Here is a 14458-nt window from a genome sequence, read left to right on the forward strand (position 1 = left end):
GTGGAGCGCCTCGTGCGCCTCCACCTTCACCGCCAGGCCCAGGATCTCGTCCTTATTCTCCGAGTCCTTCTGCCGGACCTCCCGGATCACCGCCCCTTGGGCTGTCTGGGTCTCCAGCAGCTTATCGATTGAAGCCTTCATTGGCTCCAGCAGCTCTGCTTTCAGTTCCTTAAAACAGTGCTGGAGAAGCTCCTGCTGCTCTTGGGCCCACTGCCTCCACGCTGCCTGGTCTCCGCCCGCCGCCATCTTGGTCCTCCTCCCTCGCACCTTTCTTTGCTTCAATGCCACTTTTTAAATCGCCCCACTCCTGGTCCACTCCATACACTATCGGGGGAATGTTGCTGTCCCCTTCCCACACCGGGAAACGTCGAACAAGTGCCGTTACGGGCCCTAAAAAGAGCCCAAAAGTATGTTTTTAACGGGACCTGCCGAACGTGCGACTTAACTCCGCATAGCCGCAACCGGAAGTCATAAACACCCATTTCTTAAAGGTACATTTCTTAAACCCTCATTCCTTAAAGCTATTCTCACTACAGATATTTATATACACATCCATTTATAAACACCCATTTCTTAAAGGTACTCTCACATGACTCTAAGTTAGACATGACATCTATTGTGTATACAAGTGGTATAAAGTTTGTGCAGTTCATTTAAAATCAGATGCGTCAATTTTACATTATTACTTCAAACATCATTTAGAGGCAGGTGGATGGATCTTTGTCACACTTTGCAATGTAATCTTGCGCAACATCTGTGCATCCACATTTTTAATACACAATTCTGCCATGGTGCCATTTGGTGGATCCTCACAGTGGCATTCTAATGTAGTTGAAAGGTGGAGCATCTATAACTTCGACATAAACCAATGTTGGATTGATTTGGATTTGTTTATTGTCACAGGTACCGAGGTCTGCAGTCCAGGCCAATCATTCCATACATGAAAAGAAAACATAGGGCATACATAAATGCACAACGTAAATACATAGATAAATAGTGTTTGGCCAAAGAGTGAATGATAAAAAATAATAGAATCCATCCTTTAAATCAGGACAAATCTTACTGAAAGGCAGACTTTAGCACATGGAATTGAAAATTTGTACATAGTTGAAATGCTAAAGCCTTACATGTTTGTAGAAATCATCGTCACTCTTCTGAGAAAAACTACTGTGACTTCTTATTTACAGAAATGAACACCCAGGCACAAAGTAGCGACATATGCGTAGTAACAATCCCTCAGAATATTGATGTAACAGAGATGCTTGCACCCTTGGCAACCTCCTCCTGTTCTCACATAACTGAAGTAATTTGTCCTGTCCCACAAACGGTCGCTTCAGCTAACACGTCAAGCATCAGCATAGTTGAACTTCTTCCAGCTGGCTCAGAGTGTGTAAACGTCCTGTTACCCACTGAAGTAAACCCTACTGCCTGCTTGCTCGCTGCGTCTGCTGGGTCAGGACATGATGAAAATCTCCCCCGAGGAAAGCGGAAACAACAGAAAAGTGTACAAAAGGATAGAAATTCCCTCACTCCAGGTTTGTGACATTGTTTCATGGCTCAGTTGAATTTCATTTAAAAAAAAATCTTTCATGCGATGTGGACATCACCGTTTCCCACCCCAAATTGCCCTTGAAATCCAATTGCTTGCCAGGCCGTTTCAGAGGGCAGTTAAGAGTCGACCGCATTTCTGGGGATCTGGAGTCACATGCAGGCCAGACCAGGTGAGATGGCAGTGAAATTTCCTGCCTTACAGGACATTAGTGAAACAGATGGAGTTTTTTTTAAGACAATGACCATCGCCATTACTGAAATTAGCTTTCAATTCCAGACATTTTTTTAAAATTTAAATTCCGTCAGCTGGTGAGATTTGAACCCGTGTCCCCCGAGCATTAGCCTGGGCCTTTGGGTTACTAGTCCAGTGACATCACAACTGTGACACCATCTCCCAAATGATGATAAAGCGTAATAATTTATTTTGTCAATTTTGTAAGAGTTTTCCATTAAATAATCATTCAGCAGTTCCCCCCCCCTTAAAGCGCTATTGTTGGCTGGCTGGATAAAGTGAAAGAGGAGAAGTATGGGCGGCACAGTAGCATAGTGGTTAGCACAATTGCTTCACAGCTCCTGGGTCCCAGGTTCGATTCCCGGCTGGGTCACAGTCTGTGCGGAGTCTGCACGTTCTCCCCGTGTGTGCGTGGGTTTCCTCCGGGTGCTCTGGTTTCCTCCCACAGTCCAAAGATGTGTGAGTTAGGTCGATTGGCCATGCTAAATTGCCCTTAGTGTCCACAAAATGTTAAGTGGGGGTTACTGGGTTACAGGGATAGGGTGGATACATGGGCTTCAGTAGGGTGCTCTTTGCAAGGGGCGGTGCAGACTCGATGGGCTGAATGGCCTCCTTCTGCACTGTAAATTCTATGAAATCTATGAATGTATTGATAAGAGTTAGAGATGACCTGCATCTATCTTTCCAAGATCCCCATGTCCACTGGGATATCCCATTAACATTCATTCACAATTGAGATTGTACTGTATTCACTTAAAACTTACATCTTTTCCTTGTCTAATCTATCACAAAACATGTTTGTTAAAATAAGCAAAATACTGGAATCTGAAACAAGAACAGAGGATGCTGGAAAAGCCCAGCAGCATCTGTAAGGAGAGAGAAACAGAGTTGACGCTTGAGTCCTTTTGGCTCTTTGTCAGAACTGAAGGGAGGGAAAATGTGTTAGATATTAAAGTGGTGCTTTAAGAGAGATTGCAACAAAATGTAGCAACTTTAAGAACAAAAGTCGTTTGCATTGAGGCAACACATGTATGGGATATTTTAAAAAGGACATTTAAAAAACATCCTTGTCGACTTGTTTCAGTGAATTCTATCAGCTGGCATCTCAGTGTTGAGCAATTTTTCTAAACACTGAAGTTCTGTTTTGGGTTATAAATGCTCTCAACATTTGCAATTTACACTCCCAATTTTGACACCACTACCACAAATTATCTCCTGAGTTTTGGGTTATGATGTAGGTGCTTACTACAGCCAGATGAGGATTTCATAAAACTGCAAAAGCTGGGAACCTATGAAGCAATTGGGACATGGATGCAATTGGGAATGAACAGCATCTTGTTTTGGGCGTATATACAGGGTGTTTCTCGGCACCGCGAACAACACTGCTATCAAACGGGACTCTTTTCTTTTTAACCTCGCAGAGGTCGCACTTAACTCACTTCCTGCACTGTCGAGCTCATCAGTGCAGGAAGAGATTGGGGCGCCATTTTTAAATGCCGCCCCGATCTCTTGGTCTCCCTCGGATGCCCCACCACAGCCTCTGGATTCCCTCCCCATCACCCAGGGCCAAATCACTGGCATGAGCAACCTGGCACCTTGGTACTGCCAGCCTGACGTCCTTACAGTGCTACCTGGGCACCCTGGCCCTGCCAGGATGGCACTGCCAAGGTGCCTAGGTGCCAGCAGCAATGTCAGGATACCACCCTTCTCAGAGCCCGACCACCCTTGGGGGACCTCCAATGGCCTAGGAGATCCCCCAAGATGCCGATACACCTGGTCCATGTTTGTGTGGACCAGTGCTAAACAGCGGTGAGATCTCCCAGGCATGGGTGTTCATTCCCGGGACCCAGGAGAGTCGGGAGGCAACATATTTAAATTAGCCTTTTGGCTCACTTAAATATGTAAATCTGGATCTCGTCCAGCGAGGGCGAGGTCCAGATCTCGACAGGTTCCGAGCATCGCAAATCTTGCGAGAGGGCTCTCGCCAGGCCTCGTTGAGTCACCAAGTTGGGCGTAACGAGGCCATTCGATCGCATGCATTGTAACTGATAATGGCATTATATCAATGATTGCCAAAACCTCCAATTAATAATATTAATAATATTAATCACTCCTGGTGCAAAGTGACTTTGCCTGCATCGGAATTAAATGCACTGCTAAAAAAGGCACTGGTCCATGGCAATTAAAGCTGGCGGCAAAGAGGGTTTGTGGTATCATAGATTATCAGAGAATTTACAGTGCAGAAGGAGGCCATTCGGCCCATCGAGTCTGCACCAGTTCTTGGAAAGAGCACCCTACCCAGGTCAACACCTCCACCCTATCCCCAGAACCCAGTAACCCCACCCAACAATAAGGGCAATTTTGGACATTAAGGGCAATTTATCATGGCCAATCCACCTAACCTGCACATCTTTGGACTGTGGGAGGAAACCGGAGCACCCGGAGAAAACCCACGCACATACGGGGAGGATGTGCAGACTCCGCACAGACAGTGACCCAAGCCGGAATCGAACCTGGGACCCTGGAGCTGTGAAGCAATTGTGCTTTCCACAATGCTACCGTGCTATAAAGAGGTCCAAGAATTAAATTTCCTCATGTTATATTCAATTATGGTTTCCATGTGGAGTAGGATAGTTCCTTTTTTTTTCAATTCATTTTCCGGGAAGTGAGCATTGCTGACTGGTCCAACATTTATTGCTATCCCTATCTGCCCTCCATTTCAGAGGGTATTTGAGAGTCAACCAACCACATTACTGTTGATACATGTTCACACTGTGCTGAGTATCACCTTTCGAGTAATTTAAGGGTGTGTTTCTCACTCACTTTGCAATATAATAATTCAAGATCTACAGGGAAACCTTGGGTCTTACCTACACCCACAGACTGCAACATCCTCCCAAGTCAAATACTCCGTTGCCACTCACTGCCTTGTCTCGCAAAGAACAGTTAATTCAGTAAAACATTGGCATTAGTAATGTAACAAAGAGCCATTGCTAGCAGACAAACATTGGCGGGAATAAGAATGGAAAATAAATGAGAAATTTCTACATGTTGCACATTGAAGACAGCTTGGAAGTGTATGTTATATATTGCCGGTTTCACCTTTCGAGTTCCTATGCAGCTTTATGCAATGAGAGTGCTTGTCAATGATTTTCACCCATTAATTTAAGTGTTCAAATCTCTTTGGCCCAGACATTTGTCACGACAGACAGTTTCTGTCATGGGACAATCCCGGAAATGGCCAGAAATTCCTGCACCGAAATGGCCAGAAATTCCTGCACCGAAATCGGCATGTTCCATTTTTGCATAGGCGAGAGTGGAGTCTGGCCAGGGATAACACATGTGCAGTACACAGAGACAGCTGGCCATTTAAATCACCAGCCGCCTCCATAAATGGCATTTTGGTGGAGATTAGACCAGGTAAAAGGAGGTGTGAACTTGGTAGAGGGGCTTAGGGAATATGGGGGCCATGTAGAGTTTGTTGGAGTCTAGGGGTGGCATATGGTCGTATAGGTAGATCATGGGGAGTGTGGGGGGAGCTGAATAATGGTTCGGCGTGAGGGCTGGAGGGATTTTTTTGTTTACATTTTTAAAAAATGTAATTCAACAGTGGCAGTGGCATAGTGGTATTGTCACTGGACTAGTAATGCAGAAACCCAGAGTAATGCTCTGGGGACCTGGGTTCGAATCCCGCCATGGCAGATGGTGAAATTTGAATTCAATAAAAAAAATCTGGAATTAAAGTCTAAAGATAACCATGAAACCATTATCGATTGTCTAAAAAAACCATCTGGTTCACTAATGTCCTTTAGGGAAAGAAATCTGTCATCCTTACCTGATCTGGCCTACATGTATCTCCAGATCCACAGCAATGTGGTTGTCTCTTAAATGCCCTCAAGGATGGGCAATAAGTGCTGGTCAACGAACAAATTTAAAAAAAAACATTGCTGGAGCACAGAGGCATGCCTTCTGCCCCCACTACCACACCCGACAGCCTCCATTCTATCCAACCTGCTCCCCTGAATAAAAATCCCACCCTGGCCATTTTTAAAGGTTGCATACACAGACCAGGAATTCACATTTTGACCGACTGTACACCTAACCCAGGAGCCGAAATCTGGGCCTTTCTACAGTTGAAAACTGTTGTGCATCTAACTCTATGTTGGTTAAGCAAATTAAAAAAGAATTGGCCATCTTTTTAAAGAAAGGGGAGGAACAGATGAGAATCAAATCAGTATCTCTAACTAAAATTAAACTATTTGACACAAGCCACTAAAAGAGAAAATAAGTAGTGTAACAATTGACTGTTCAGATTGCAACTGAGGTAATATTGTGAAGCAACTAGTATCTAAATTTGCAACTTTGTCACCCTCTCTCATTTTGTCATTCTTGATAAGCTTTGAAAATATGTATTTTCTTTCCATGAGTAATTTCTTCGGGATTTCCTAAAGATGGATTCTCTCATTGTGCTGATGAATCACCTTCTGAGTAATTCCAGGGGATTTTTATTACTCACTTTTCAATATGATAATTCAAAATCTACATGGAAACTCTGGTGCTCCCTGCCTTAGGCTTACCAACACCCACAGATTTCACCTTCCTCCCAAGTCAAATATCCTGCTCGCACTCAATGTCTTGCCCCACAAATGAACAGTCAATTGGGAAAAACGTTGTCAATTTATTGAAAATAATGTGAATTTTCCTATTTGTTTGCAGATAAATCTGACACAAGAAAGTCCTGCAACATCCAAGAATCATCGATCTCCATATCTTTCCCGCGTGTTTTTGGCCCACCATCTAACTACACGACAAATAGTTGTACAGGACTATCAATGGTTGCTTGCCCTGCGTCATCCAAGTCAGACATGACCACAACAGCGGTTGCTAGCACATCGTTTCAGGTCCCAACTTTTATCTTTGGATGCTCTAACGAAGCAGGCAGAAACAATATTAATTCTGAAACATTTGCATCCTCTGTCACCTTCCCTTCTGTCTTTGGCCAGACATGCTCAACATTGACTAGTGGAGTGGTTAATGCTGGTCTCACTGACAATCCTTCATCAGCTCAATTTACTGGTATGCTCTGCGCTGTGAAAGTTTTGAATGTTTTGCGGCAATTAGCTTTTCTTTTTAAAAAAATATATATTTATTATAGTTTTTTAACCAACACAATTTTTTCCCCTTACAAACAATAACTACCCCCCCCCCCCCCCCCCACCACCCCGTAACAAAATAACACAAAAACGCACTGAGCAAGATATATACATGGCAAAATGGTATATTTGCATAGCTTTATACACTAGCTCTCACTAGCTCTCCCGCACGTGCCAGTATCCCCCACCCTTCATGTTATCTCCTGTTCCTCCAACCCCCCAAGCAATCCCCACCCCCCCCCCCCCCACCCCACCCCCCCCCCCCCCCACCCCCCCGGGTTGCTGCTGCTGCTGACCGGCCTTCCTCTAACGCTCCGCGAGATAGTCTAGGAACAGTTGGCACCGCCTGTAGAACCACTGCGCAGACCCCCTTAAGGCAAACTTAATCCTCTCCGGCTTTATGAACCCAGCCATGTTGTTTATCCAGGCCTCCACGCGAGGGGCCTTCGCCTCCTTCCACATTCGCAAGATCCTTCACCGGGCTACTAGGGACGCAAAGGCCAGAATGCCAGCCTCTTTCGCCTCCTGCACTCCCGGCTCGTCCACTACTCCAAATATTGCTAGCCCCCAGCTTGGCTTGACCCGGACTTTCACCACCTGAGGTATTGCTCCCGCCACTCCTCTCCAGAACCCCTCCAATGCCGGGCATGACCAAAACATATGGACATGGTTCGCCGGACTCCCTGAACATCTTCCGCATCTGTCCTCTACCCCAAAGAACCTACTCAGCCTCGCCCCGTCAAGTGCGCTCTGTGAACCACCTTAAATTGTATCAGGCTGAGCCTGGCACGTGAGGAGGAGGAATTAACCCTACCCAGGGCATCAGCCCACAAACCTTCCTCGATCTCCTCCCCCAGCTCCTCCTCCCATTTACCCTTCAACTCTTCTGCTAGCACTTCCCCCTCTTCTTTCATTTCTTGGTGTATTGCCGAAACCTTGCTCTCCCCGACCCATACACCCGAGATCACCCTGTCTTGAATTTCTTGTGCCGGGAGCAACGGGAATTCCCTGACCTGTCGCCTCACAAAAGCCCTCACCTGCATATATCTAAATGCATTTCCCGGGAGTAGCTCAAACTTCTCCTCCAGTGCCCCTGGGCTCGCAAATGTCCCGTTCAATGAACAGGTCTCCCATTCTTCTAATCCCCGCCCGATGCCAGCCCTGGAACCCCCCCGTCCATCTTTACCGGGACAAACCAGTGGTTACCCCTGATCGGGGACCACACCGAGGCTCCCACTGCACCCCTGTGCCGTCTCCACTGGCCCCAGATCCTTAGCGTTGCCGCCACCACCGGAATTGTGGTATATTTTGACGGCAAGAACGGCAGCGGTGCCGTCACCAACGCCCCCAAGCTCGTTCCTTTACAGGACGCCATCTCCATCCTCTTCCATGCCGCCCCCTCTCACTCCATAACCCACTTGCGGATCATCGCCACATTTGCTGCCCAGTAGTAGCTCCCTAGGTTTGGCAGCGCCAACCCTCCTCGGTCCCTGCTGCGTTCCAGGAACCCTCTCCTTACCTTCTGGGTCTTATTTGCCCACACAAACCCCATAATACTCCTACCTACTCTCTTGAAAAAGCCCTTGGTGATCACGATGGGAAGGCACTGAAACACAAACAAAAACCTCGGAAGGACCACCACTTTGACCGACAGCACTCTACCTGCCAGCGAGAGCGGCAACATTTCCCATCTTTTGAAGTCCTCCTCCATTTGGTCCACCAACCTCGTCAGATTCAGTTTAGCAATTAGCTTTTCTAAAGACTGTTTGAAATTTTAATTTTTCCAAATAAGGGGCAATTTTGCGTGACCGATCCACCTACCCTGCACATCTTTTGGATTGTGGGGGTGAGACCCAGGCAGACACTGGAGAATGTGCAAACTCCACACATTCAGTGACCCGGGGCCAGAATCGAAGCTGGGTCCTCAGTGCCATGAGGCAGCAGTGCTAACCACTGTGCCATTCTAAAAACTTTTCAGTAACTTTCTTATGGGGGCATCTTTAATTCCCTTTTCTTAATTTTGGCATAAGACTTTTTAAAAACAACACTTAAAGAATATTCAAGTTCAGAGGCTTCAATTTAACAACATTTAATTTTGTTAACCTCAGTAGGATTACGAATGATTAATGACATTTAAGACCGATTTTCTGGGCATTATCACAGTATTGGTTGTGGATTTTTGCCGTGTACAATTTGAGTGTCACTTTTTCTATTTTATAACAATGAGTTCAAAAGTATTTAACTGGCTCTAAATATCCTGGGACATCATGGGATTGTGAAAAGTAAAACTTCTTATTTCGATAGCATCAATAACTGTGGACACATAAAAGTTTTCTGTTTATAAAATACTCAATTCCGTTACTGAATCAGCTTACAATATTTATATAGACAAATATGAATATTGTATATTTATATATAAATAATGTATTGAAAATGAATTGACTATAAATAATTTTATAGAAATGTTTTGTATGATGGCATTTTTTGAATGCAGCTTGAAAAATGGCAACATTTGTTTTCAATTTCATTGTAGGAGCTGGTTTCCACTTCTCTGGTAACATGGTACCAAATTGTAACTTTAGTAGTCCAACCAATAACAATGTCTTTCAATTTGGAGCAAATGTCCCAACGCAGCCAACTTGCCAGGAATCGTTCCATCTTTCACCAATCACCACTACTCGGTAAGTTTAGTGTGGTAACACTTTCCTGTTTGTCCATTCTCAACACTGCAGTAACACACTCCTGTTATAGTGACTTTTCTGAAAGGTTTTGTATAGTCATGCTCCAAATGTTCAATTGTCATGTTTACATTGGACATAGAGTCAAAAGTCTCCAAATTTGGTAAAAGTTTAAGTAGCTATCATGCTGTTACTAATTTTTTACTAATAGTATGATATAATAGTACAATGCAGAATAAGGCTATTTGGCCCGGCGATTCTGCACTAATGACCATATTTGTGTAATTACGCACCTGAATCCAGATCTACCTTGTTTATTCACTCAGTGAATACTGAATAATACTTACAAAATATTTTTTTTAACATATTTTTTAAATTAAAATTTTCAATATTTTAACATTTATACAAAGAATAAACACAAACCCACCATGCCCTGACGGCAACCAGATCCCCAAAGTGTAAGGTAATCAAACCCCATCTCTGGTGCCCCCCTCCCCCCTCCTCAGAGTAAATTTCACCTTCTCCAAGTATAGAAACTCCAAACTCCATTAGATCCCCCAGCTACACTGAGGCACAGGGGGAGGGAGAAGCTGACCTCCACCCCAACATGATCCCCCCTGCGAGCAATCAACGAGGCGAAGACAAAGACATCTGTCCCCGCCCTCATCTGCAACTCCGGCATATCTGACACCCCAAAATGACCTCCAGGGGACCCGGCTCCAAATCTAAGTGTAGGACAATGGTGCTGAAAACAACCCCCAAAATTTCTCCAAGTTCGAGCAGGACCAGAACATAAGTTCATGATTAGCTGGGCCCCTCCTGCACTGTTCGGAGCTATCCTCCATCCTCTCAAACAGCTGGCTCATCCTCGCCTTCATTAAGTGCGCCTTAAACTCCTCCCACAAGTGACCTCTTACCTTTCCTATTTCTCATCTCTACCCAAATTGATTCTACATCTTGCTCTTTCGAGATAAGGTCATCCAGTGTATTTGGAACAATTTCTTAGAGCAGTTTTAGATTAGCCTCCAGGCAATGGTGATCATAACTTGATTGCATTTTATGGTCAATTTGAAGGTGAGAACTGTGGATCTAAGACTAGTGTTTTAAACCTAAGTAAAGGTAGTTGTAAGGGTATGGAGGAAAAGTTGACTAAAGTGAACTGGCAAACTTGGTTAAAGGGCAGTACAGTAGAGATGCAGTGGCAGATTTTTAAAGAGATATTTAACAACTCTAAGCAAAGATTTATCCCAGTAAGAAAGAAAGGCTGAGAAGGGTGCATCGTTTGTCCTAAATAAGATAATTAAGGATAGTATCAAATTGAAAGAAACACTACACAAATCTTTAAACTTCGGCGGAATGTCAGAAGATTGAACACATTTTAAAAACCAGCAAAAATGGCTTTAAAAAATAATAAAGAGGGAGAAATTAGAGCATGAGAGAATGCTAACTGGAAGTATAAAACAGATATAAAAGTTTCGACAAGTATTTAAATAGGAAAAGGGAGTTCTGGTTCTCGAAAGTGTGAGTATGGGGAGTTAATAATGGAATTTTGCAGCTGTATAGAACCTTAGTTGGGCCACACTTGGAGTATAGTGTTCAATTCTGGTCGCCACACTACCAGAAGGATGTGGAGGCTTTAGAGAGGGTGCAGAAGAGATTTACCAGGATGTTGCCTGGTATGGAGGGCATTAGCTATGAGGAGAGGGTGAATAAACTTGGTTTGTTCTCACTGGAACGATGGAGTTTGAGGGGTGACCTGATAAAGGTCGACAAAATTATGAGGGGTATAGACAGGGTGGATAGTCAGAGACTTTTTCCCAGGGTAGAGTGGTCAATTACTACGGGGCACAGGTTTAAGGTGCAAGGGATAAGGTTTAGAGGAGATGTACGAGGCAAGTTTTTTCCACAGAGGGTAGTGGGTGCCTGGAACTCGCTGCCGGGGGAGGTGGTGGAAGTAGGGACGATAGTGACGTTCAAGGGGCATCTTAACAAATACATGAATAGGATGGGAATAGAGGGATACGGACCCCGGAAGTGTAGAAGATTTTAGTTTAGACGGGCAGCATGGTCGGCGCAGACTTGGAGGGCCAAAGGGCCTGTTCCTGTGCTGTACTTTTCTTTGTTCTTTGAAAACAAGGAAATGGCGGAAAGGTTGGACAGATAGTTCCTGTCTGTCTTCACTTTAGAAGACTCAGAGAACTTCTTAAAGATACTTGAAAATCAGAAGGGCAAAGGGGGTGGCGGGGGGGTGGGTGGCGGGGGGGGGGGGGGGGGGGGGGGGGTGGAACTCAACCACCATCGCCAGGGAAAAGGTACAAAAAACAATCATCTCACAGTCCAAGCGGTGGCAAGGTGGTAGGTACACTCCCAACAATTGCCGCCAGGGTGTCAAGGCAACTCCCACAGCTGCACTATCTAGGGAGAAATTGAGACAAAGAGGCAGACTCATTAAAAAAAACTGGTTAGGAAAACACCTGCTATAAATAAACAGTCTGAATCTGCCCCCCAAAACTGCCTCGACCTCTCAGTCAGAAAGCTTTCAGCAGGCAATGGGGCATGACATTGAATGTAAACAATGCAGATCAACACTTTTAGCCTTCTAGGCATTGACACAGACTTAAGGGCTATTAAATTGAATGTGTGAAAACAGATTCAGAGGGATTACCTTTACCTTCACCTCACAGACTTTTAAACCTGGCATACTGACGGACCTTTGAAGGGTTTAGGGGTACAGAGGAGAACACTTTCACTTTATTACAAGAAACCTTTAATTTTTACATGTTGGCTGACTGTTTAAAGGGTTTATTGGCTACAGATGGGGAGAGCAATGAAATGAAGAGTCAGTGCCCCTCCACCCCAGCACAAGCCCCCCCTAACCCCCACTTCTCATGAAGGACCCCTCTTGGCACCCTGGTGGCAATTATTGAGAGAGTACTTACCACCTTGCCATCCCTTGGACTGCAAGCCACCAGGTCCACGTTCCTCAATACTTGCACCATTTCATGCCAGCGGAATTCTCGGCTGGGGGAGGGGGTGGTGGCTGGAGTATCCCAGCTGGCTGGTGAATGGTGCGTCCTGCCTGTCAATGAGAAGTAAAATAGCTTTAAGAACTATTTGCGAGGTCCCATCGGATGGGGTGGGAAGTTCGATGGGGACGTCGGGAAACCCGCTAAGGCCAACGGGGCAGGCGTGCAGACTCGTAATAGGTCTGCCACCTGGGGTGAATCCCCATTTTGGCCCAACGCGCTGTTCTGCGGCCAATCGCGAATCCCGATTCTAACAGGCAGACCCAGAGAATCCTGGTAATAATCTTCCAAAATTCGTTAGGTTTTGGAAAGGTCCAAGCAGATTGGGAAATAGAAAATGTAAAATTTTATTTAAGAAAGGAGGGAGAGAGAAAGCACAAAACTATAGACCAGTTAGCCTACAATCTGTCATGGGGAAATTGCTGGAATCCATTGTTGAGGAGCGTATAACAGGATATGTGCAAGATCATTCTCAGATTAGCAGAGTCCACATGGTTTTCAGAAATTGTGTTTCACTAATTTATTTGAATACCTTGGGGAAATAATAAACAAGGTCGGAACCTATAGATGTGATGACTTGGATTTCCAACCTTCTAAAAGATGAGGTGCCACAAAGGATACTACACAAAATAAGAACTCAAGATGTAAGGGTAGCATATAAGCATGGATAAAGGATTGGTTAGCTAAGAGGGAGCAGACAATAGCAATAAATTGGTCTTTTTTGGGTTGACAAGTTGTGACCAATGGAGTGCCGCAGGGATCAGTTCAGGGGCCTCAACCATTTATAATCAATATCAGCGATTTAGGTGAAGGGACTGAATATATGTTAGCTAAATTTGCTGAAGACACTAAGATAGATGGGAAAGTAAGTTGTCAAAGGGAGGTGGGCTAACTGGCGCCAACGACTCCGGCGTCAACGGACCCCCAAAGTAAGGAATTTTCACCTGTCTCGGGGGCTAGGTGGATGGCGGAGGGGTTGGCGCCGGTCCAGCCGGCACCGAAGGGACTGCGTGAGTTCGCGCGCGAATGCGTGGAACGGCCGTTGTGATCTCGTGCATGCGGGAACCGACGGCGTGATTCCCCGCATGCGTTGATCGGCCATCGTATTTTGGTGCATGTGCGCGGGGGGTTCTCTTCTCCGCGGCGGCCATGGCGGAGCCCTACAGGGGCCGGCGCGGAAGGAAGAAGTGCTCCCACGGAACAGGCCCACCCACAGATCGGTGGGCCCCGATCGCGGGCCAGGCCACCGTGGGGGCCCCCCCCGGGGTCGGATCCCCCCACGCCCCACAAGGACCGCCCCTGCCGACTTACCTGCCAGGTCCTGCCCTGTGGGATCATGCGTAACCCACGCCGGCGGGACTGGCCAAAAGCGGACGGCTGCTCGGCCCATCGGGGCCCGGAGAATTGCCTGGGGGGGCGAGCGCTGCCAAAGGCCCCCGACTGGCATGGCGTAAACCCTGCCCTTGCCTGAAAAAGGGCGCTGAAAAATATGGCAGCCGGCGGTGGGGCAGGGCAGGATCTGGGCATCCTGGTGCTTGAATCACAAAAAGTTGGTATCCAGGTACAGTGAGTGATTAGAAAGGCAAAGAGAATAGTACCGTGTATTGAAAGGGAAATGGAATATAAAACTAAGGATGTTTTACTGCTGCTGTACAGGGTATTGTGAGACTGTATCAGGAATACTGTGTAGACCTTTGGTTTCCCCATTGGAACAAGGATATAATTGCATCAGAAGTAGTTCAAAGAAGGTTCACTTCACTCATTTCTGCAATGAAGAGTTTATAATATGAAGAAGGGTGACAAGGTGGTGCAGTGGTT

The 14458-nt window shown here is 45.8% G+C and overlaps 1 protein-coding gene across 4 annotated transcripts in view; it reads left to right on the top strand.

Moving 5' to 3' along the window:
* The window catches only part of LOC140410525 (uncharacterized), a 66158-nt gene that overhangs the window by 31584 nt on the left and 20116 nt on the right, over positions 1–14458 (top strand). For all 4 annotated transcript variants that reach the window (XM_072498736.1, XM_072498739.1, XM_072498738.1 and 1 more), the window contains 3 exons: positions 1188–1535; positions 6500–6859; positions 9470–9617. In XM_072498736.1, the coding sequence (XP_072354837.1) occupies positions 1188–1535; positions 6500–6859; positions 9470–9617 (856 nt within the window). The remainder of the gene's footprint in view (positions 1–1187; positions 1536–6499; positions 6860–9469; positions 9618–14458) is intronic.

This window comes from Scyliorhinus torazame, chromosome 4 (assembly GCF_047496885.1).
Source record: "Scyliorhinus torazame isolate Kashiwa2021f chromosome 4, sScyTor2.1, whole genome shotgun sequence".
Classification (NCBI taxonomy): Eukaryota; Metazoa; Chordata; class Chondrichthyes; order Carcharhiniformes; family Scyliorhinidae; genus Scyliorhinus; species Scyliorhinus torazame.